The sequence below is a fragment of the Rhea pennata genome, chromosome 2, assembly GCF_028389875.1.
Source record: "Rhea pennata isolate bPtePen1 chromosome 2, bPtePen1.pri, whole genome shotgun sequence".
Classification (NCBI taxonomy): Eukaryota; Metazoa; Chordata; class Aves; order Rheiformes; family Rheidae; genus Rhea; species Rhea pennata.
The window spans coordinates 17,918,608-17,944,940 of record NC_084664.1 but is presented as its reverse complement, the minus strand read 5'-3'; the positions used below and the strand labels follow the sequence as shown (position 1 = coordinate 17,944,940).

The window sequence follows — 26,333 nt, the reverse complement described above, 5'->3', positions numbered from 1 at the left end:
TATGAAGACTGCATATATATTAAATCTACAGAGTACACATGAAGAACATAGCAATCTCAAAGCAGAAAACTTCTGTGTGTTTAGCAAAAATATTTCATTACTATTTTCCAACTTGAAATACAGAAGCAGTAAACATCATCATCTGGTTCAGCACAATGAGTTGTCAGACATGACTCATCAGAACATTTCATATAATCTTAAGTCTATTTCCACTACATTATTTCCTGAGGGACATCCAAATGCAGGGATGCTCAAACATAGCCCCAACCAGGATCATTCCTCAGCCAGTGCACGACACACGAGATGACTGCCCGTGACCTGTGCAGCACCTATGTGGTTGCTTGTTGGAGAATGCTTGACACATTGCAGGACAGGCAATGCTGCACCATAAGACCTCTCCATGTGTCCCAAAATAAGTTGCATAACTCTTCCCAGAGAAAAGGTTGGACAGTTATTCTAACCTCTAACATAAAACAGGCCACAAAACTTGCTGAGATTGCCTGAATGCTCTTCTGTAGACGTAGACTTATTAATTCTACAGATTAACAGCTGTGGGTTTCTTTCTTTTTCTCTTTTCTTTCCTTTTTTTTTTTTTTTTTTTTTTTTGTGGCGTTTGTGCATAAAGCTCTGAGTAAAAAAACTGAAAGAGTCTATATAAACTTGCCTATAAACTAGGCTTGTACCAGCCTAGACTGAAGGTTTAGCACATGATCTGCAGATTGATGATTTTATCACTGTAAGCATGTTTCAAATCAATTCCTTTTGCTTTGCTCTAGTCAACTTATTTTTTATAAATGCTATCTTTATTTTTTCGTTACCAACGTTAGGCTGGAAATGTCTACATTTTTATCTTGAGCCTTCACACCAAAAATTTCCTAGGCTGGAAATGTCTACATTTTTATCTTGAGCCTTCACACGAAAAATTTCCAGTATTTCTACACAACAAAGATTGCAAAATTTGGGCTAAGCGATCATATAATTGAATGATGATGTCTAAGCAAACACATGAGGATACACCCTTAATTATTATCTTTGAAGATTAAATTACTTAGAAAAATTTGTTAGTCATCTGCATGAATAAACATTAGCATATGCAGAACAATGTTCTCAAAACTTCAGCTAAGGGATACTAATAGAAAAGTTAGTACAAATTAATGTCTGCAGGTCAGGTATTATGCAATTACAATGAAATCCAACTAGATTAAGCAAATATTACTTACTTTTTGCACTAGGTACTTTCTTTTCTAGTGACACATGCTGCTTTTTAGATGCAAAGACTATGGCTCTTCCCTATCAAGAAGCAACAGAACTTGCTGCTGCTTTATTTCCATTATTAGATGTACAGTACTGATGGATGAACTGTGCATTTTCTGGGCTGGCCAAAACCAATTAGTAAACTGTAATTTGTTATGGAATAATTAGGTAGGTGCTGAACAGATAAGCTTATTCAATGCTTGAGCATTATATACATAACCAGAGTTGTTTAAGGCTATAGAGCAAGTAAAAACTTTGTCTTGGAGTGAAGTAGACAGTTAAACATGTATCCTGGGCACTAACAGCAAGCAAGCACACATGGAAATTTTTGAAGCTCCTTGAAAAGCAAGCTAAAAGAATAACTAGAACAAATCTGTATTTATCCCTTCTGTTTATTTATCCTAAAAAATGTCCAACCAGTGTAAGTGTATACTATTTCAGGCTTCAGCTAGGTTAGCATTCATAATTACCCCAAGAATCATCTCTTCATGGTCCTCTTCTATAAATTTCTGCAAAATTACTAGGATCTCTATCATATAAAAAGAAATGGAAGGTTGAAGACTTTTGGTAGAACTTAAGAGAATCATGTAATAAGACAAAGAAGTAACAAGTTGAGTGAAGCAGAGACAAACTTTAAACATTCACTGTCCAGAGCCAGTTTTCTCTTCCAAACTGTCAGCAATGGTTGTGGGTTCCCTCTTCTCCATACTTTGCAAACTAAGAGCTAATCAAGAGATTCCTGTATTGAAAAAAGGAAAGCAAAAACAGTTGCATCAGTTTTTTCTGGTTTTACTTACTACAATAGGAATGCACCGTAGGGAACAATCCAGTATTTGCAGGGGAATGGACTGGATGACCTAATACAACTTTTCCATTTCTGACTTCTTAGAACAGCTCAGGCTGATCCAAGTTCACAGAGAGATTTCTATCCAACAATACTGAATGAAGAGAACTCTAAGACAAGCTTTTTAGCTTTTTAAAAAAAAAAAAAAATTAAGAGGGCCAGAGTAGCAAACCATATGCCATAGCACACAACTATAAAGAAAATGCTATGATTATAAAATACCCATAAAAACATAAAATATCTATACAAAAAGTACTTCATCTTATAATTAAATATTCACATAATTTGGAGCATTTTATCCGTTTTACAATGTAGAAAAACAGCTCTTTGAATGTGCCTTTTTAATATGTGCAAGTATAAATCAGCTAAGGTAGGAAGATCAACTTAGAAAATTTATTAAGCAGTGTGTTTATCTTAAACAGAGAATTACTAGTGTATAATTAGTCATAAATCCAATTTTCCTTTCCTTCTAATCTATTAAGTTTTAAACCCACACATACCAGAATCGAAACATGTTTGGCTCTAAGCTAGTGCCTCTTTTTATTACAAAATATCTGTCCCCATTCTCTGCCTGAGGAATTAAAAACATTTGTCTTTGAAATTACTGTTGATTTTAAGAAATTATTGCTATGAAAAATGGTTTTTCAGGTCAGTCACCAAAACCCAGAAAGACAGACTTGGCACTTCTGAAGCCTTATAACAGGGAGAAGTTATGGCAGATAGCATGCTTACTTCTGCTCTTACAGTTGTCCTCAGAAAAATCCATGGATTGACTTCTCCGAAACTTGAGAGGATACTGAATAATCCTTTAAAAATGTGTTAAAGGTCAAACAAATGCCACGAGCTTCAGATACAGCTAAGCCTGTCTTGGGGCAGGGACATGAACTAGGTGACCTTTTGAAAGCCGTTCCTGTCCCATCTTACACATCCAAGCAATGGAGAAATCCAAGAGTGCATGCGGTTCTAGAGCGTGCGAACGCCCTGCCTCAGACTAGGTGCTCGGGAAGGGCTCCGTTCTCATCTTACACTATCTGCTGAATTATATTAGTATGGTGTAGTAAAGAAAAAGTGCAACTAGTAAACACTGAAGATACAGGTTCAAGAATTAAGTCTATTTTAGGATAGACTGAGATTTGATAAGACCTTAACAGAACTGCTAACAGGTTTAAAGTTACACATACCCTTAAAACTCGCATCTACAATCTATCAGATAAATAATAAAGATGTCTGAAATATTTCAATAACTGCAACAAAGTGACTCTTCACTGATCTTAATTTTCTGTCTCAAGAAATCTTTTTCATGGAAGTTCTTGTCAAAATCAGAAAGAGCAGTCCACCTTGCCTGCAACACCCAACAGCATGAACACAGGAGCGCCAGGAAGAGCACCCACTCTGTCCAAGTGAGAGTACATTCAAGGGGAGAAAACTAGTTCCCGGCCTGCTACCTTTTTGGTTTGGGGGAATGGGGAAAAAGGAGCAAGTGCATGAGTTGGAAAAGGCTTAGTTTTTGCCTCAGTATAAGAACAAATGTTGAAAACTCAGTGTTCTATAGATCCCTACTCACTTTCTAGCCAGCTTTCTTCTTTAATTCCTAATGCAGAAAGAAAACTAGTTTCGCTGTGGATGTAATATTTTACTTAGATTCACCCTAATGTCTGCCTATATTAGAAATGCCAACAGGTATTCAACTTCTAGTGATCTTAGCAGCAGCCTGCACAGACAGCTACAGTAAAGCAGTAAGGAATCACTGTGAATCACTGCACTTCAGAAACGTCAATGAATTGCTTCAGGTAAACGAGTTTTGACAAGCACTGTTCCTCCTGTTTTTCTGCTTATGCATCTACCACCAGAGAGTACTTGTGCTTATTTTTATATATAAATTCTCAGCTAATCTGAAAATAATTTTGGCCACATATCAACAAAATCATTTTTCCCAGAATAAGATCGTTGAAAGAAGGCAAAAAGGTGACTTAAAATGTACATCAAAATAATCTCAATTGCTTTATTTCTAAGCCTCCTCTAGACTAATGACTGACAACTGTAACAAATTCTGCTGAATGATGGGCAAGTCTGGATATATTCGTGGCATGGATTACTACCACCTACTGACTCATCTGAGACCTCAGAATTTCCTTACAGCTTGAATTAGCTCTGTGCTAGAGACTCATGACATACTTACCATTTTATAGGAGCGGAACATTTCTAACCAGCTGATTGGTCCCATTTTTCTGCTATAAGCAGTTTTAACATTATTGGGGTTGCTCTGCATACTCCCATGGCATGCTTTGATTTCTTGTTGCTGATCATTTTCATAGCAGGACACTTACTCAAGTATTTGTCCAAACTTATTTTAGGTCATACTTTAGTCCAACATATTTATGTGCAAAACACAATTTTCAATGGAGGCAAGCCAGTAAGAGAAACAGCTTACTAGAATTTCAGTTGACTTTGTTAAAGGAAATTATTTTAAATTAATGTGGCTACTGAACTGTTGCCATATTTGACCTCAGAAAATATATTCCTTCTAATTTTTGCTGTGAACATTTATTTATTTAAGCTAAACTCCAGGTCTTGAATGTTGACCATAAAGAAGTCTCAGATTTCCTGCTACTATTTCGTACTCTATTTTTCTAAACAAGGGCAAACAACATATGCTTGCTGCATTAGCATTATACTGCCAAAACATCACTCTTAAATGAAATCATCTATGTATTTTTGGTACAATCTTATTTAACAACTTCCACCCCGACAGAAAGAGAGTTAAAACAAGGCTGTTTTGTTTTCACCGAGCAACAGTTTGATCACTGGTTTACTAGATGGCGCTCAAAACATTTTTCCATATGCTCTTCTCGAAGCAAATCTGACTTAAATGTGGTTTACCTTCACCAGTGAATGAAGGCTTTTTTCACCAAACATATCCCAGAGGAAGGTCAGGTCTTCCTGGCTGTCCACATGTGGCTGCAGCTGGGCTGGCAATGCAGCCAGCAGCTCATACAGACCTATAAAGTGAAAATAAAACACAAAATGTAATCTAGGGGTGATCTCATTAATTTCACTTAACAGTTCTGTGTAATTGGCTGCCTGGAGCATGTCATTTTAACTGAATAGGGAGTCTGGAGTATTCAGCATAACATTAGCTTGTAGAACCAGAAGGAACATTCTTTTTAAAATTGCTAAGAAGCAAGTATCAGCAGTGTACTTTTTACCTTGTCACAGTTGTCAAGCTTCTATATCCATACATATTTACACAAGGTTATACAGAAAATTCATAAGGTTCTGAAAAAAAAGGACAAAACCAGAAAAAAAAAAACATGCATTCCGTTGCTTAATCGTTATTCCATTTCCCTTGATGTTAGCCAAAGAGTGAAATGAGTCATGAATAGGAAAAACTTCCTTAAAAGAACAGAAACTGGATAGGGTGGTCCATTAAAAAAGGGTTCGTGGTTTCTCTAAATATTTCTTGCTAATATATCGCTTAATTTTTTTTTCTCTTGTGTCCAGCAGGAATCTATAGCAAGACAAAAGCAACTGCCCTGTTACACAGTATTAAATCCTAAGAAACAAAACCAGCGCGGTTTTCCAAGGCGCACACAGACGTTATTTAAGTAGTGTTTTTAATTTGCGGGTATTCAAGATTCTCCGTAGGGTTAAAGCAATTGCTGTTCCCAATTACCTGTGGCACACCTCATGAGCAGTCTCCAAGGGGCAGACAGTAGCACAGTGTTCCACAGTAGCGTACAGCATAAAATATCCATCATGCGCACAGGCCATCAAGCTGCTGTCCAAGAAATGTAGCAACAGCGTTTGCAGCAGCTCTCTCTAGGGAGGTAACCTGGCATGAGCTGATATCAATTCATAGCACATGTTTCATTTTCCATTGGGATTACTTGGGGTAAAAAGGACAAAATGCCTTTTTCTCCTGTCTGCTGTCTACAAAAACACCAATAGTCTCCTGGGATCCAAAATACATGGTCCTGCTATTATTTTTAGTCTGAGTAAGCGCTGCTGTTCATCACAAGGACAGATTTACAAGATTTTCTACTGGTAAAGCACATTATTGTAAGTTATAGGTTACCTCCATTACTATGCCTATTATCTCCCTAAAAGTTACGATTTAAAATATTTATTAGTAAACATATTTTTCACAGCTTTTCCAGGCATCATATGCCCCTTTCAAAACTAAATACTGCACCTTCGGGATCTGATTATTTAACATTTTTGTCTCTTTATTGGCTTTCAGTACAGTATTCTGGAAAAAAATGTTCCTTCCAGATACATTCTTTTTGTGGTCCAAGTGTTTTTGGTGGTTGACATTCATTTCTCTCAGAATCTTGCTTTTATTTAAATCTGCTCTTGTTTATGCTTCAGAAATACTGTAAAAAGAGGATATAATTCAAACCACTACAATTTTGTATGGATAGGAAAGGAGCAGTGAGTCTTGCCTAGTATCGATGACTGAACTCCAAAAAACACAGGTTCAAAGGCAACTCTTGGCTCTTTCTTTCTGGATTATTAGAATTTAGGCACTTGGCAAAAATAGTTATTTGTATCATGCCATTTATGCATCAAAACTGGTAACTTTTTGAAAAGTTTCTCTGGATGTCACAGCAGTTACCAGCTGCAAGATGACACGGCCAGTACTTCAGCTGAGGAGATAAGTATGCAGGAAAAGCAAATATCAAAACTGCAAAAAGTCAGTCTAATTCAATTTACTTCATTTCTGAGAAATTCATACAAAAAAAATAGGATTTCTTTTCACTTTGCTTTATATTTCTGCACATTTTTAACACTTCAACTGCTTTTATAACTGCAAATACATTTACCTCAGAATAACTTGAAAATTATTTAAAAATAATAATAAAAAAATAGTTCAGTGTAAGCTTACATTGTGGCGTAACCTTTCAGAACAAATGTGTACCATTCAGAGGAAAGAAAATACTACTTTCAGCCACTCCTTCCAAATAACTGAGAAAGTTTTTCTTGATTCTTAAGATCTACTTCAACTTTACCTAAGATCTGCTACATGACTCTTCTATACCAGTAACTATTGTTCCTCAGATCTTTGCTAAATGAACGGAATTAAAGAATACAAATGAAATATAAATATATATATAAAATCAAAGAATATAAATAAAATACATAAATAAAGTCCAGGTTTTTTGGAAGACTGATTATTACAGCAGTGACACAGTGTGAGACTGACTCTGCCTAGAATGAGGCTTATGTTTGATGCACAGAACTCCACGTGAAAAATCTCATCTGCCTGCATCCCAGCACTGATTAACCTGCAGGTACCTAAATACACTTGGCTCTCCACATCCAGCTCAAAAGTTTCTGCAGGCTTCATTTGTCTGTATCACAAGACATCTTATCTGTATTGCCCCTTCTAGGCAAATGAGTGTCATCTGCAGGTCTCTTGCTTGTTCAGGCAGAAATGGATCCAAATGTGCAACTTTCCTGGGGAAACGGGAAAAATCAGACAGACGCTCACTGATTTCACCCCATACCATGATATACCTTTAGTGCTGCCTGGCTGGCTCTCCAGCCCAGTGTATAATGCTTTCGCACAGAAAGTAAGAAAACCAGAACCAAGGCTCTCTGGAGCCTGAAGGATATTGAATCTATGCAGCAGAAGCACCCTGGCCACTAGGCCATGCAGCACACTGGAGAAAAATATTCTTGTTTTGAAACTAAGCACCAGAAACAAAGTCAAGGAGCAAAATGAAAATAAGGACTTCGGATTTTTCGGATTTAAAAAAATCTAGAATATGGCCAAAGTTAAACTTCATAGTTCCAGATCATCTCTCTCAGTTACATCTTCTTTCTCAAACAGAAGGTAACAACAGCAAAAGCTGCGAGCTTAGTACCTTTACAGACAAAGCTGAATTTGCTTGTATCATGGCCCAGTATCATGGAATTTAAAATTTTCACATGAGCATTAAGATAAATGAATAAACGATGAAAAAAACAGGATGTCTTTCTTCATCCCCCATCTCCCTTGACTCCTGAAGAGGTAAAGTTTGTACATCACTGGCATTTTATGTTTCAGTTACACAAAATGTGTTGTTCATATTTATTGCAGTGTGAAGGCACAGTGAAAAGCATGGCTTGTCATACGATTTTACTGGCAAATGGGACCTATTACAAAGTGTTTCTATAATAGGGACAGGGACCAATTAATTGGTCAAATTACTGCAAACTGGTAATGACTTCAACTCCCTACAGACACATTGGCCAAATTTAAATTAACAGATCTAATAACTTGTCATATCCATCTTTTCCTACACCTGAAGGGGATTAGCTCAAATCTCTACAGCCCTGTAGGTGTCACTAAACAGAGCCACCCTGCTTCCATGCTGCCTAATAATACCACAAATTTAATGTACAGACTGGGCTTTATCCCAACCTCAAACGCTGACCTCCTGCAGAACTATTAAAAAGCATCTCAAATGCCTTTATGGGCCAGAACCAAGGGCCACTGAAATCAATAGAATTTTCCCACTGATTTTACTGCCTGTATGCTGAAAATAACTCTTCTTTAATCTTTTCAGTTGCAATTATAAGCATTGAAATTACACTACACTGAACATTTTGGATCACTTTTAAAAACAAAAGTTAACAGTTAAGTTCATAGGTACATCCCCTATATTCAGGAGAACAGTTTCCTACAACAAAAATACCTTTTCACTGCATAAGTCATGGAAGCAGATATACTTCAACAACTAAGACCCTAAATAATGCTCTTGCAAGCATATGGCTGCCAAGTCTCAGTTTTAATATTAGTCTCAATTTGATGCTTCTCTTACAGTCCCACCTCCCCAAGTCATATGACATCCACGGACCTCCGATTAAAATAGTAGTATTTTGCACATGTTTTTGGGAATATGCCTGCATTTTAAACAAACACTCCAAAAAGTTTTTAAAAGTCTCTAGAAGTTGTGTTTAAAAAAAGACTAAAAAAAAATGGTTTTTTTGAATGGCTGATGTTGGCAGTATTGCAAAGAGCCTTGCAAGAAATTCTTGCTTTTATTTACACTGTAGCTATTCTAGTCAGGTTCTCGTAATATTTTTTAGTCAGGTTTACTTGGAATTTAACCAGATTCTACATTTAAAAGGAATAATATACCCATTGGGATTTTCCAGTATCAAAACATTTCAGGTGTCAAAATTCAGTATAATAAACGTGACTTACATAAGAAAAACATATTTATTTCCATTTTTTAAAGCAGATCATTTAATCAAATATCCTAGGTGCCTTGAGCATACACTAAAGATATTAAGTAACAAACTTAAACATGCAGATGTTAACCCAGATATTTTGCAATTGTAAAATGGGGAAATAAGTCCATTCAGACCTACAACTTGAAAAAAAAACAAATGATAATGTAATCATCCCTGCATTTCCACAAATCATCAGAAAAGAGGTGGCATTTTCTAAATTAAACAAAGTCACATTAAGTACAGAAATTATCCAGTGGTAGCAATAAATAAATAGTGGCACCATAAATAAATTAAGGAAGTCCTAGTTTTAGATACTAGAATGATAATATTTACTGTCATGTTATATAAATTAGACATGGTATCTAACACTATGTGAACTGCATGTAAGTCTGTATAAGTCTGTAGCCTGGAAATATTAATAAAAAGGAGGCAAGTATCACATATAGTAATCCTATTTGACTCTTGTATAGTATGTGTGAGGGTTATTTGAAGATGTTTGTATAGTATATTAAATCTGAATACCTAATTCAAGAATAAAGAAATTTAAATTTAATAAATTAACACTGGACCAGATTCTTGGGCATACAATACAGTTTCCAAAAAATCCAGTTCAGCTGACAAAAGTGACACAGGCAATTACAAACCAATGGCTAGATAATCCTACCTACAGATATAATCTATATGCATGTAGGTAAGCTAAATACACATAAAAATTTTATCAACTTGACACTAATAGAGAACTTCTTCCTGAAGATTTTGGACTTGTTGCAAGATCAAGTAAGATAAAACGGTTGCAAAATGAGGTTTGTAGCATTCTGCCAGCTTGGATTAAGGGAACAATTTCAAGAGGAAATCTAACTGTGTTTGAAAACTCAGCATTGTCCCAGCTAAAAAAGATTGAATAGATAAATTTCACTTCGTTCTGTTAACACACTCATGCAGTTCCTGTCTTCAGGCTATCTTCAGTTTATCCTATGCTTCATTAACAAAGTTTATTCTATTAGATCTGAGGAACAGAATGTACCATAATGGCAATTCCAATTTAAAAATGTGTAAGCTAACTTTGTGCTTGCAATAAGGTTTAAGACTCAGAAGCAATGGAAAGCTTTTAAATCAAAAACAACGGGACACAAAGAATTTTTCCAGTTCTAGAAAATTGCTTCCTTCATAATGTTATATTCTGTAGAAGACTGCTTGTTCCTAGGAGGAGGATAAATGGCTAAGAAATTGATGAAAGTGTTCCCGTACTGAACCACTCACACTGCAGATTCCAGATGCTCAACATTCTTGACATCAGAATGGAAAAATTTACTGTTAGTCTAGAGAAATTTAATATCACCATTCTTGTCATATCCTTCATAGCTTCATTATTAGGACAAGTCTGTGGAAGCTATAAACTAGTGCTAAATGATAAAAAACATGGTCTCTGCGTTCCATCACTCTTACATTTTACAAGAAAACATCAACTTTGTTTCGTTAGCGTAAGAAAAAAAAATGGACACAAATAGATGTGCATTTGCTTTCATATGTTAATTAATTTCCAGAATTAGCATTCTGAATAATGATGCTAGACTTCAAATAAAAAATTTTTACTGTAACTGAGGGGTAATAAACACTAAAGAACATATATCTAAGCCCAGAACAACACTGTAAAATTTTATTGTATTAATAAAATGGGACACACCAACCTTTAAATTTTCCACTTTGTCAAAGGTAAAATAATCAGCACCATTTGCTGCCATTTATAACAAGCTTACATTTTTTTCACATTTAAACTGCACTTTACAGTTCTATAAAGGATCAGACAACACTTTCCTTGCACAAAATCAAATAGCATTGCAATACAAACACTCATTCTGACATCATTGCTGCTGTATAATAAAATCAAATTCATAAACACTGAATATCTGAGAATTATTTCATTAAAAGTTTAATTTTGAAACAGTATTCACACATTGGTTCAAATAAAACAAATAAAAACATATACAGTATACGTACAGAGCAAAAATACTATACTGTCCTATCAGACTCCAGTAATAAAAGAAAACTACATGTTCAATTTTATGTACCACAAATAGTTTTTTATGTTCTGTGAGTAATTCCACTGAATATATAGGTTTCCTGACACCGCAAAAAGTTAGACTTAAACAATATTTTTTCAGAATAAAAGTCAGAGAGATCAACTCATTCCATCACATACATTCTTAAAACACTGCAGTTTTGTGTTCAAAAAAAAGGAATCTCCTAATTTTAAAAGAAGTAACATGGAAGGGATTAGCAGCTTTGAAAAAAATACCTACTTTGTTTTATTTACTAATTCACAAAAAATATAAGAAATGCTGAAATCCTTGTGAACCGCACATCAATTGAAATGTCATTGTTCTATTTTTTCCTGAAGAAAACAAGAATTTTGGCATAACTATTCTCAAAGAACAAGATTATGTACTTACTAAGTGCAATGAAGTATTTTAACTTAACATTTGCACCTAATTTTTATTCTTCCAAACTACAGTAATTTGTTAACCCACCTTAAAACAACGTTATGACAGAAAACGTTGAAAGTGAGCAATCATTTAAGCCCACCACTTTAAAAAATATTATTTCCTTCAAAATGGAAAAGTCTTTAGTTTTGGAACTTGGCTACAGGAGCTAAAGAATCCGCAGTTGTTTGAAACGGTTATTGGTCTTTTAGGATTTGTCTCAACATGTGTATTTCAGATTTAGCATACTGCATACCGTTACATTCTGATTTGAGTTAAATAGTTGATTCCTATTTGCATTCATACCATGGAAGACAGAATGCTGCATAGTTCTTGCTTGTATTCAGCTCATCAAAGTTGTTTCAAAATTGAAAACCTCAAAATGAAGTAGTTACAGGGATACTTTGAAAATTCATAAAATGTATTTTCATGAGCACTTAAAAGCATTCTTATTTTCTACAAGACTAACACAAACTTAAAAGCACTGATTTCAACTGACCTATCAAACATGCATTAACAAGAAGCTTGTGGAGAGCTCATACAAAAATATCACGTGTGTGTTTTCGGAAACCTGTGGCTCCTCCAAAGAAGTTTGCATGCTATGACACCTTCAATATCCTTGACTAATTGACTGGTCATGTGTACAGACATCAGCTTGATAAGCCATTTATCAAGTACTTACATCTAGATCTTCATCAACATTAGAGAAGGCAATGCCAAATATCTGGCATGCAGTCAGGAAAGAATTCCCTCCAGCATTAGGATGTCTGAGAGAGAGTCACTGGGCATGCTCCGCATGTTTAACTCTTTATTCATAGTCTACAAGGTTAAGTGAGAGACTTGGCACTGGGGAGCAGTGAATACGAATACTAAATGTGCCATTCTACATCTGCAAAAGGAGGACACAATATCGCATTAAGAGACTGAAGAAAGACTTCCAGCAACAGAAGCCAAGACTATTTTTAACTCAATTGTGGCTAAAGCTACTGGAAACTCCAACTGATTACTATGAATCTCCAGCTTTCATCTTGAGTCTCTCCAGAGTGGAAGAAAGAGTCCTGCAATCCATATGATTTCATGCATTAGATTTCATGCATTAGACATGGCAGTGCTGATGTCCAAAAACATATTTTAGATCCTTTCACTATATCCATTCATTATATGACTGAGTTTAACACTTAAAACAAGGTATGCCATCACATTAACTGGTGATATATGCACATACACACGCACACACACTTGATGCAAATTTCATGGAGTTATACGGGAAAAAGGTTTAGAGAGCCAAATACATCATGCCTGTTATCTCAAAGTTAGTTTAGAAAATATTACTGAGTGGCCAAATTTCATATTTTAGTTCTAAAATCCACACCCTTAGAGGATTTTCAAATAGATTTCTTACTGTAACAGCAAAATCACATTTGAATCATCTCTGTTTCATAACAAGGAACTAAAAGTTAGCAGGGGACCTCCTTACTACTTCCAGGTAGTCCTAAATTTCCTTCAGATTAATAGCCTTAGCTTCATCAAAACAGCCAATGCTTGACCTGATGTTGGGCTGAAAAGCCACAGAACCTTTCACCTGACCCTGAACATACACATTATGCTCTCCTAGCTGATGGGGACTCTGGTAGAGTTACACTTGTGCATTACAGCATCATCGTCTTCTCCTGTCAAGGGACAGCTGGCATGATAGGGAGTGTCACCAATTGTGTAATCACGGCTTTGGGTTGTTGCATATTAAACCTTCGGTTAGGAAACACCATAGGCTGCAGTACTTTCAAATTTACCATCAGACTTTAAGGATTTCATTGCTCACAAAAAACAACAACAAAAAAAAGAGTAAAATTTTTCCTGCTGCCAGACATTTGAATTTAAAGTTACATTTGTGTCCAAGAACTGAAACAGTTTTAAAGAGTTTACTACAGTAAATACAACTGCACACATTTTCTGATTCCATGCTGCTGAATCAGTCTAGCATAATATAAAGTATTAAACCAAAACAGAACAGTTTAGAGAAATTTCATCCTACTTTGAACACGTTTTCCCACAACATCATAAATATGTTGATACCAAAATAAATATCCTTTCCCCAACACGAGCAAGCTGTATTTTTAAAAATTAAATCTGAGAGCAATTAAAGCTAGCCATACGTCTCATAGTTTCCCACATCTTTCATATTAATGTTAGCCTACAAGCCATTTAATGCCTCTGGCAGCTGGAGATGGGGAGAATTCCAGAACGCGCGGTAAAATATTGGCTCTATTTATTAATTCAGTGTAAGTTTTGCCTCGACTAGCGTATCGGTTTTCATGACAATCTAGCCATATCTGTGCATTTTGACACGGTGAGAAATGTAAGTAGCCTCGCAGTCATGGTGCAGCCAACGACATTTACATATATTACACTTGCTGTGGCACACCTATGCATAAGTCATAAGTAACAGTTTCTAATCGGCAAGTGGAGGCTTTGCTCCTCCGCCTGCTCGGCGGCTGTCAGCGGCAGAGCAGGACTGCACCGCCGGCAAGCCGCTACCCTGGCAGCCCGCTGCCGGAGAGCCACCTCCAGAGATCCTTCCCTCAGCCTTCCCTTACAGTCCCTTTCTCTCCATGTCATAACAAGGAAACTAGACCTTTGGACATTATTTTATTTTTTTTTTTTATTTTTAGCAGTCTGTAAAAATAGAACTCCCTGATTTCTAGCTCCCTCCTCCTTCTGAAAAAAATGTTGCTTTAAAGGGCTAAAATCTTTAGCCACCTTAGTTTAATCTGTCCTTCTGTCCCTACAAATTCTCATGTTCCTCTCTCAGCTCTGCCAACTATTTAGCTTTCTCTTCAAGCAGTTAGTTTTTTTTTTCTTCCTGCTTTTTATCCTTCTCATTATCAAGCATTTTTAGAAAAATTATGTTAAAAATGTCAACGTGATTAAAATGAACAAGTAGTTAATAAAGGGAGCACATTTATATTAAAGCACTGAAAGAATGGATAACATCTTCAGTGTTTAGGTGACTGCAAAGTCATCTTTGAGCTCTGCATTGTCTGCAGGTCTCTCACTCCACTGGGAACTAATCCATAGTTTATTATTTGTAGAGTGATCGTATCAGCGCAATAGTCTGACAAAATATTTCTACAAGTGTTCAGGACAGCCACATTAACAGCATGCAGCTTTACAGGACTAACAGCATTACAGAATATGCTATTCCAAATGTAGTTTGGAAAAAAAAGCCAACATTTAAAACAAATCTCATAGCTGTATTTTGTATTATTACAAAACACCAAAAATGTGACTATTTTAAAGGTCATTTGAATGTTCAATTTGGTTATTAACAAAGGTGATTTATCATTCCAAAAGAACTAACCTTGTGTATTCAATTTTATAAGCTTATAGTACTGAAAAAAATCCATTATCTGATACAGTATTAGTTCCTACGTGTACTGATGAAGTCTTGCATATTTTTACTTTTTATAAGTTAAGATATTCAAATTCAAGCACTGCTTCTGACTTTCATTATATTTGAGCAATCTCACAGTTTCACTTACGGGCCAAACTTGGCCAATAAACATGGTTTTCCAGCTAACAATACAAGAATCTAAAACAAAAAGTCTGCTTTGCATATCTTCGTCATCTTTTAGGATAAATAGAAAAGCTTTTTTAAACTCATCAACCGAGCAAACTTAATACATAGCTGAGAGAGAAGAAATCTGTAACAATTTTACAATGTTTTTCACACTAAAACAACACTTCACAAAGCATAATGATGTCATCTTGGCTCCAACAAAGTCAGCAATCAAACTGCCATCAACTACTGTGAAGCCAGGATTGCAAACTTAAATCTTCCTAAATATATCAGATAAGAGAACGCTAGACGTCACAGACTTGCTTTACCATAAAAAGCGCAGTTTTCTTTCTCAGTCTTTAAACTCTAGCCGATGGGCTTGCACATGGACTTCAAGCATACTTTTGCAACACAGAAAATATTTCAAGCTTCAGACACAGCCTCAGGCAGGAGCTCAGGTTACCATTCAAGATGGCTGTTTTAAGACAACTTCAACCTGACACTGAGGGGTTTTATAAATCTTAAGGGAGGAACAGGACACATGGATGCATTATCAGCAGCAAATAAAAACAGCATATTTTATATATTTTTATATAGCTAGATACAAATATATGTATACATATACAGATATGTATATTTACACACGCATGCCTGTAGCTCATATAAATGTTAAATGAAAAACATCCTTAAGATTTTCAGATGGAAACAAGTTGCACAATTCTGGTTTAAAAGGCATCTAAATAGAAGTTAAATGCAGAATGATATTGAAAATTTTACTTATTCATTAATGTGCAATTTTCAAGAGGAACACCCTAATGTTATCACCGAATAGGTTTCTATATGGCTGATGGAGGACACTAAGAGTAGAAGAGACAAAAGCATATACACACTTGAGCCTTTCACCTTTGGCTTAACGCTAAGACAACAGATCAGGCTAATAATGTATAAGATTAATTCCCATGTCACTTAATGAATCCAAATTAATTAAAACAACTGTTTTAAAGAAAAGATTACAAATATTGTATCCATGCTTTTGATTTATCATAGTATAAACTCTGTCAAATGCCTCCCAAAACAGATTAAATAGGTCAGAAGAATATACAGGTTAAGATGCTGAATAACAAAAGAATGTACAAATATATAAAGGAAACAGCTGAAAGGATACAGTGACAGCTCTAAAGTCTGCTGACAAGATAAAAGCAGGCAAAATTTACAGGAAAAGGATAACATTCAGTCTGACCAAATGCGGTCCATGGAGAACAGTATCCTGCTTTTGAGAGTGGTCTGATGACTAAGAATACTAAAAAATTTCATTAACGCTTCCATAATACTGTCCTAGTTTCTAAAAGTCTGTGACTTGGGAACTTTCTGATATTCACAGATGATGCATTTGTATTTACTAGTCCTCAAAAGAATTTTTCTTCTGAATTCTTCCAGTCATTTTTAAAATCCAGGTTTACTTCATCAGGATGTAACAGATAGAAAAGGTAGGTTGACATTCTGTTTGAACATTTTATTAAAACATAGTCTTAGCACACAGACTAAATCTGCTCTACCCTAAAGGTAAATTTTTGTTAGGTCCCCACCAAGCAATTTTCTAATTCCACAGCACTCCAGGAAGAATCTTCTCATGAATGAGCCAGTTCCAGCTCATCACACTTCACAACACCCAACAACACCTGTTTATACAGGCAGGAGGGAAGAGAAAGAGGAAAGATGCTCTGTCCACCAGAGAACAACAGAGGTAAGAAAATCCAATTTTTTGTTTGCTTTTTTTCAACCTAACAGTGGTAGTAATAGCAGAAGAATAAGGCTCTGAGGTAGTTCTGGCAGCACATTAGAAATCATCTGTTTTATAATTAGGAATGTTACATCAGACCATGGTTTGATGTAAGATTCAAAAATACTTAAATACCTGTCATCCCCTTCAGAGAGTAGGGTAAAGAACTAGGAAGGAAAGCAAGAATTCTCTTTTCCTTCCAAATCCAAGTTTCTGCTGAAAGAAACATTATACGCTTTGCAGTGCAAAGCAAACTGGCTTTAATAAACAGTCAACACTAGTTAAGTAACAAGATATGAATGGTGTACGTCCTATCTTACTTTAGATTTCCTAGGAGTGTAAAGATAGTTGAACTTTATCATGCACCATAATTATTGAGTATTTTGAGTATCACATACATTAAATAATGCAATAAAATATAGTTGCAGTGACACTTAATACACTCAATTTGAAACTTAAGAATTTTTTTCAATGTGTTCAAGTCATTTTCTTTCTTTATTTGGAGATTGTATGCCCATTACTATTACTTACGAGCACATTAACAGTCTTTAATAAAGCAAGCAATGTTGTCTGCATTAGGCACCAATCACCGCACATTCCCTTGTTATCTCCATCTTAACATGTTCTTAGGACTTTTGAAATGTCAGAACGCATTTCGCAAACTAGTATTAAAAAACTTTTAAGGATGATTTTGGAAGGACACAAAAGGTTCTGTGATGAAAGAAGCAAAGGTCCACAATGGAAGATCATCTCAGGATAGACAAACAAATCTTCCAAAATTCAGCGTGAGTGTACTAAACAGCTTCAACCATCACAGAAATAAAGCATTTATTTGCATAGAAGAAAGTGAAAAAGAAAGGGAGATAGGTCAAGGTAGGGTTTTGAGGAGGTAGTTTCAAATCCCTTAAACACAGTAAAAAGGAGAGGGGAAAAAAGGAAATAATGCCTACCCCAAAACTGAAAAAAACCTAAAGATTCATCTTTTCATCTAGAGAAATTTAGTGTGGATCTCAGGTATGGAAACAAAATCACTGCACTCTGCCATCCACTTAAAACAACAATCAAATGTTATTCCTTACACACTTTTTTTTTTTGATTCCTGACTTGAAATCTCCCTTTTCTTTTTTACAAACTTCCTATTATTTACTGTGCATAAAACTATGTGATCTGGAAAAAACAAGTGCAGGGTGGAAAGCAGTGATCTTGGTATTGTAATCTGAGTAGGAACACCTATTTACTGTATGTCCTCAAGCAAAAATACTAACTTTAGTTGTCCTTCCTCTAGACAACAGAAGGCTGTATACATAACAGGAAAATGAAATTAAACCTTTGAATATAGCCTAACACTGCTACAAAACAAACAAACAAAAAACAACAACAAAAATCCTTTGGAAAGCTACATAAAATGTTTATATCTGCACTCCCACTGCCTGCACTGAATGCTAGGAATCGGACTCTGATGTGGAAGGGAAGGGAAGGAAGAGAACTTGAGACAGTATTCTTTTTTTCTCCTAATTTTTTAAGGAAGTGTCAAAACAAAATAGTCTGTGTTCAGAAATAACTTCACTGATAACTGTAACTCACAGAGGGGATAGTCTAGACTGCTGCAAATATTAAGGCATGTATGATATCATCTTTTTTTCTTTTTTTTTTCTTTTTTCAAGTTAACATTGTATGAACCATGCTCAGATGTGACTCCAAATTCTTCAGAGTCATATATAATCTGGAGAATTTCTTTTGGGGTTGGGGCAGGGTGGAGGTGGAGGGGAGGAGGAGAGAAGGCTGAGAATTAATTTACTTTACCTGTGGTGTTTAGTAAGCTTACATAAATTTCAGGAAGAAAACGTTTAAAGGGTAAATTTAAACATCTATTGAGATTGCAATTAATTATCTTATTTGATGACTTCTCAACATAGCGACTGTAGGTGTAGCAAATAAGATCTGGAGGAAACATGCAGTCCTCCTTGGTTTGCGTACCTGTGTCACTTCCAGATCCAGTTGATAACGCTGGCATGATTTAGTCTGCAGAGTATCACTCAGGAACGTCAGACTAGCACTCTGCAGCCAGAAGGCAGCAGTTAATTTCAGTTTAACCACTTGCAGCCAAGTTGTCTACAAAGATTTATGCAATCTCCCACTTTCTCCTAGAAAGAGCAGAAACAGAACTTTACAATTAAGAACATTGTTAAACTGTAAATTACTGTAACTAATCAAATCCAATCATTATCACTAAATAAACTTTTGATTTAATTTTAATCTCCCAATTAAAACAACAAAGGACTTCACACTTATATAACACTGTTGAGACTTTTTCCCCAGGTAAAACAAGTTTTGTTTTTTTCAGTCTAGTCTATAATCTCATTCTGCTGTAAAAATCATTTAACACATTTCTCTCATATAAATTATACACTCTAGCACGTCAGGTATTTTGGAAACAGAAGGTTGTTTAATTAAAATAGTGAACAATTTAACTGTATGAAAATTTTGTTACTCTCTTTATCACAAGAAAATTGCTTACTAGCGTATTAAGTTATTCAAGGCCTCTTCTTAACCTCATTTCAATTCTTTTCAGTTCATTTAAGACCTGACACACTTTTTTTGTCTGTTTCCTGGAAATATAATCAAATTTTAAGTGAAACTGTAAAAAGCGGAATGGGGGCAGACATTCATTTATCTGGACTAAATGGCAGTTTGAGTCATGGAGTTGATGGAGCCCCTATCAGGCACACCATGTAAGGATGCTTTCTGTAATTTGTTATTTATAACAGGATTTTTTTTAAGAGATATTTTTAAATTATTGCACATGCCTACTGATACTGAATTTGGGTCTTTCTTTTAACTAGTTCCTGAGCATAATTCAAAACAAATGTAATGAAAGCATAAACCAAACTCAAATATAAATGAATGTTTTTAAATTCAGGTATGTTAAAATATGAAACTGCAACACAAACATTTGAAAAGAAATTCGGAGTTAAGACTGGAAATGTTTACTAACACCAGGGCAGGAGCTGATGTGTTTGTAGGGAAAGGGGAAGGAGAGGCTTAAAGAAAATGAGATACTCTCTCCAGATTCAAGAAAATAAAATATATCCTTTAAGAAAGAAACCAGCATGCTTCTGCTTTAGCCTAAGAAAATAAACAAATACAAGGCATTTTGCTGCTGCTGTAGCTTCTGCTTTTTCTTTCTTTCTTTTTTTTTTTTTTTTTTAAAAAAAACACATTTATATTAATCAGAATGACTTTTCAAGTCATCTTGGCCCTGAAAGTGAATATTTTGGAAACACTTGTACTTGGCAACATTCTTGTGGAAGAGTAATATACAGGTGCCGTAAACATTGTACATTGTTCAAAATTCTGTTTTCCACAAAAAAAAAAAAAAAAAAAAAAAAAAAAGGAGAAAATGCTCACATTTCTAGAACTATTGCAACACACTAAAGGTCATTTACAAGATTTGGTTTAGTTAAGTTTATATTTAAATTAGATATAAGACAGTTCTTAACACATCCCAAGGTGTAAGCCTTGTAAAATCATTTTAATAGTCTGGTAACATTTAAAAAAGAATTTTTTTTAAGCATTTACCAGAAGAAAGATTTTGTGTGTCAGCTTTCAAGTCCCAGTGGATCCCAATTTCTTTTTTAAGAGGCAAAAATAGCAGAAGTTACAGCTCTGGGTAACATCTTTTATAATGAAAAGGTCTGAATAAAACTTGAAAGTATACATATCTGTTAGGATTTCCTTAATTTTTTAAAAAATGTAAGTGGCAGTAGTAGAGAAAAACTAATCTTTCACTTACGTGCTTGAGTTTCAAAAAAAGTTAATATTCATCAAATATTCATCAGTACAAACTCCATTAATTTGCATTTAGTCAAAATTTAATACAGTGATAAGGAAGTTAGGCACTTGAGAGTGAAACATCTCCCTATGATGACAAAGTTGTAAAACATCTACATGCAAGACAAGCTGGGGTGCAGTTGAAATAAAAAAAAAAAAATTAAACACCATAGCCAAGGACACACTGTACGAATTAACAAAGAACATATTCACTTTGCATTAATTCTGTTTGTTTTCTTTTTAACGCATACGAGTTCCATAAAGGAAAACTCATGTCCTCGGCTCGCACGCAGCCCCGCAGCGAGCACACAACCATAGCCCTCGGAAGCATAGAAGCACTTTCGGTTTTCTTATGTGCAAGGCTAGTTAAAACAAAGTGGTTTACTATTAATGGCACACCTTTGATTTATATGCAGCTTGAAGTACTTTTGTCCACTCAGAAACACCCCCCTCCAACATGCAAGGCAGTCTCACCAACAACGGAGTGCATTCCTATTAATTAGAAATGCAGGTTCCTCAAAAATATTCACCACAAAACGTGGAAAGTCTTGTTGATCTATACATGTGCTGTGTATTTAGTATTCAATGTTATTCTTCATTTTTCTTTATTTCACGGTTAACCATTCAATATTAAACAAATTCAGAACTTCTTATTATTTAAGAAACTTATATGTGGCATAAAGTTATTCCCCCAAGATCCTAAATATATATTAATGAAAAATAAATGACCTGATGAAATCCTTACTAGTAAAATGCTTAATATTTTGTTGGAATGGAACAGGGATTTTTTTTTCTAACTTGCAAATTAAGTTACATTTTTGCAGTGATGATGTTATTTTCTTTGGCTCATTTTATTCAAAATGCTTTGGAAGTTTTTGTCAGAACCCGGCTGTAAGTATTGCTGACTGCTGTATGGAATCGATTTACTGCAACACAGAAATACCAGCTGTTACAGTATGTCCTGAGAGGGATTACCGAATATTCTTAAATTGAAGTTCAATCCATCTTTCCATAAAAATTAGAACCAAAAGCCAGGAACGTAACAGCAGTATCAAGTGCACCTGAGGCATTTACAATACCCAACAGGACTGTTACAACGAGCCTTTAAAAAGGGCTTATTTTTGAAATTTCATTATTCCAGTTGTACCTTGCTTCTATATATCACACTGTATCAGATTTTTCTGGCGTGCACCATGTGGAAACAGTGAAATATGCGGAGTGCTGCGATACGCCGCTGAATTTCCACCCGGCCCTTAGTAACCTGTGAGCTCCTGTAGCGCTTGTGACACCTAGCGGCCTCGCCGCCGCCGCCGCCGCGAGGGGCCCCGGGACCCCACGCCAGCAGGGCTTATTTCTCCAGAAGCCTATTATCAGCCGCGACGACGTTTCAAAGCCCTTTAAAACCTAAGGAAGGAACTTCTTTAAAATTACTCCAGCATCTTAATTATTTCTGCTTTTGTGTGCATTTGCTTGAGTAACGACAGGCATATTCCAGTCTCCAGGGCTTTCCAGTTTCATAGAATCACAGAATCAGTAAGGTTGGAAGGGACCTCTGGAGATCATCTAGTCCAACCCCCCTGCTCAAGCAGGGTCACCTAGAGCATGTTAGACAGGGTGGCATCTGGGCGGGCCTTGAAGATCTCCAGAGAAGGAGACTCCACAACCTCTCTGGGCAACCTGTCCCAGTGCTCCGTCACTCTCACAGGGAAGAAATTCCCCCTCACGTTCAGGCAGAACTTCCTGTGCTTCAGTTTCTGCCCATTGCCTCTTGTCCTGTCACACGGGACAACTGAAAAGAGTTTGTCCCCGTCCCCTCGACACCCTCCCTTCAGGTACTTGTACACATTGGTAAGATCCCCCCTCAGTCTTCTCTTCCCCAGGCTGAAGAGGCCCAGCTCTCGCAGCCGTTCCTCACAGGGCAGGTGCTCCAGCCCTCTGATCATCTTCGTTTAACTGCAGATACGCAAAGACAATAAAATTGGATGTCTATAAAAAGAACAGAAATGTTTCCCTACCTTTAGACAACTCTTCAAGCACATTCACCCGTTCAGATGCAGTTCTAGTAGGCTTTGCCCGCCAAATTCATAAAGGTAACCTAACATATTGTGGTGCCAACTCCACTGGTTATAAATAGCCAGGAATGTGGCAGAAGTCTCAAAATGACAAAATCATAGAATTACAGCTCTCCAAGGGACAAATATAGAGGCATTTTGCTGCAGACCAGACAAATAGAGCCCCCTTATCCACCGATAAAGGGGAAAAGGGATAGAAGTTGCTCCCCATCACCCATGTTGTCAATACAGGAGCATTAATGACTAAGGACAGCTGTAGAGAAACAAAAAGGGGAAAAAAAAAGGCAGAGATAGTGCAAGAGCACTATGATGAATAACCTTCTGCATAATTTTAGCCAAAGTAGCTTCTTCCTAGCATCACCTGTTGTTCCTGATTGAAAGTCTTTTGATCGATTAGTCTGCCACACATTTTATTTTAGTCAAGTTCAATATTCTTCAAAAGAGGAAGTAGGTAAACTGATTCCAATATGCCTTTATAGCAAGTGCTCTACATTTGGATACAGCACGCATCAAGACTTCGTTCTATCTTCGACTCCCCATCCATACCTCAATAAACAGCTCACATGTATTTCTGAAAGGTCATTTCACAAGTTACTTAATACTTTCAGCACTTTAATGAGGATAGATAGAGTTCCTTCACATTTAAAAGGCAGACTGAAGACATACCTCAACTGATTTTAAACTAGTAAAAATATAAATTTTAAACCTAGTGATGTTATGAATCGGGGGGGGGGGGAAGGAAAAGAATAGATTGTTTTATACAAAAAACCCACTCAACTTGTTCTTCTAAGGGATGCTACAGTTACGAAGACTAAAACCTTGATTTGCGGAAACTCAAACAGCACGCCTGCAAATGGTATTTGAACTACCAGATAGAGATTTCATGTGGAGACAGGAAATTTGACAGCCATTCAGTCTTGTGTTCAGCATGGGGCCTCACGTAATGGAATGACTGGGAACATGTACACAAGCCTCCGAAACCTAGTCAGCACAGGAAATTGCCGAAGGAAGTTTCCTCGACTGGGAGGAGTAAACCTGCTTTGGTAGACAAACTCTGAATTGAAAATGGTGGTCCTCTCTTTTGGAAGTTGTAATCAAAGGAGATCTATGGATTCCTTAATCTCTACCATGGAAGCTGCCACCCGCTCAGTCGCAGGCTCTCTGACAGGCTCCTGGATCCCATTTACAGCTCTCAGCTGGCTTCCAGAGCTGCCCAGCGGCCCTGACAGACAGTATATGCACGTCGTCAACAGGAGCACATAACAAATCTTTAACCAGAATGACTACGCAGAGGGCACAGCAGACAAATGTGATGTGACTTCAAAGTCACTGCAGTAGCCAGAAGCTGCCTGTGACTCATGCAGCTGTGGGCACAATGGAAATGAAAAGAGCGGCAAACAGCTCTGGTTACAGTCCAACATAAAACCAGGAATATCTATAGCAACTACCATGCTATTAACTAATATACCAAAACAGAGACTGTCCCAGATTGAAAAGGACAAACTGACAGCTAAGCAGTTAACTGAAAACAGCTGCCTTGACTTTCTCCTGCTCTTGCCATCAGATCAGTCTTCTACCATCAGAAAAAGAATTTAAGACTTCTGCATAATATTTTAGGATGTCTGCTCAGTGTTTTTCATTTTGTTTAGGTTACAGAAACCTTTAGCTTATACCACAGGGACTTTAGACATAAGGACGCTTTGTTAAAAGGCTTTGAGAATAATAGCTAAGAATTTTGTCCAGGTTAAGAATCCATTTAACATAAAATGGCTTCACTTGAAATTTAGCTATTTCTGGGGACAACTTTCACAAATACTCAGTTTGAAACAACCATACTTCTGAACTTGTTGTATTTCATAGTGTGCTTGAACTTCATGGCTCAAATTTAACTATGAAGCCTCCAAGCATCAGAAATGATGCTTCCTCTGGTTTTTACTCATGGGAAAATTTTCACTAATGGAAAAAAAAAGGATGCTTAAGATAATAAAACATAAAACTATTATTAAAAACAGAATACAGAAGAAAACATGTGCTGAAAAATGTTAAGACATTAGAAATGGATCCACATTAGTGTGTAGAGGTTATTTCCAAGAGCATTCAGGTTTCACTGTAATGAACACTTTCACCAACAGCAGGAAGACACATGGCTGAATTCCTGTGCACGTGTTGACACCGCTGCCCAGACTACACTGTTGGGCCTCTACAATTTTATTCTTTTTTGCTTAAAAGATAAGCTCATACCAGACCCTTACCCTCCATGGGTCATTAATAGAACACATACAACTCCAACCACTACCTCATCACGCATTTCCAAAAAGCGTGTCAGAAATTCGTGTTTTGAGACCTTTTCTCTTCTGTCATGTTTAACTGAATTTGTCCAAAGAGCTCACATAGGACACAGAGGGAACAACGAAAGCTTTGCTTCCTTCAAAGCTTTGACAATAAATAAACAAACAGGTTCCTCCTTTGGAAGAGCTCAATCCAATGCCAACTGGAAAAATCTCACACAGACACTCCAATAACCATAGTGAAACTGATGTCCCCATTTCCTTCTTCCAAACTTTTCCCCCCATGGTTTTCCCATTTGCCACAACAGAGACCATAAACCTGTTTATCCAAACACCATCTTTATTTGAACCCTCTCTAAATACAACTGTGAAGTACTTCAATAATGAGTCTAATCTAACATAAAATATACATACAAATAAAATACATACCAGTGTAAAAATAGCCTATTTAAGTAACCAAGCAATATTTTTGCAGTCAGTCCAAATTTTTTCTACTTTTAATCTTACCACATATGTGAATTTAAACAATCAAAGTCTTAATGAAATGGACTCTGTCTTTCAGCTTTTTGCCTGGATACTGCTAACATACCTTCTGTTACTTAAACAGGTAGCTTAGAAAAGACATTTCTAAAGAATAAACTATTTTACCTACTGTGTAATTCAAGGCTAGGTGACTGAGTTTGATAACTAACTCCCACTCACTTGCTACCACATTTTTCCCTTCAAACTAAACACAATTGTTGAGAAGAACACAAACTTCAGTCCAATAGATCCTATCATTTCTAGCATCTCTAAATTAGACTGAAGCTCCCTGAACTCAACAAAGGGAGAAATCAGACTAGCTAGATCACAGCAGAGGCACTACAAAGTTTTTTTAGTGCTGCTTTGCCAGCCTGTCTTAACACTTTCCAAAGATGACGTTTCATTATAAAATTGTCTTCTTATCTACTCGTTCACTGATCTCTCTGGCAAATGACATTTTAAACTATATAAATGCCTCTTCAGTA

At 36.2% G+C, this 26,333-nt stretch overlaps 1 protein-coding gene across 3 annotated transcripts in view; it reads right to left on the bottom strand.

Annotated features, from left to right (window-relative positions):
* MPP7 (MAGUK p55 scaffold protein 7) overlaps positions 1-26,333 on the bottom strand; it is a 166,141-nt gene that overhangs the window by 97,820 nt on the left and 41,988 nt on the right. For all 3 annotated transcript variants that reach the window (XM_062568998.1, XM_062568997.1, XM_062568999.1), the window contains 2 exons: positions 19,113-19,279; positions 4,979-5,097 (listed from right to left, as the gene is read on the bottom strand). In XM_062568998.1, the coding sequence (XP_062424982.1) occupies positions 4,979-5,097; positions 19,113-19,149 (156 nt within the window). In that variant the 5' untranslated portion in view covers positions 19,150-19,279. The remainder of the gene's footprint in view (positions 1-4,978; positions 5,098-19,112; positions 19,280-26,333) is intronic.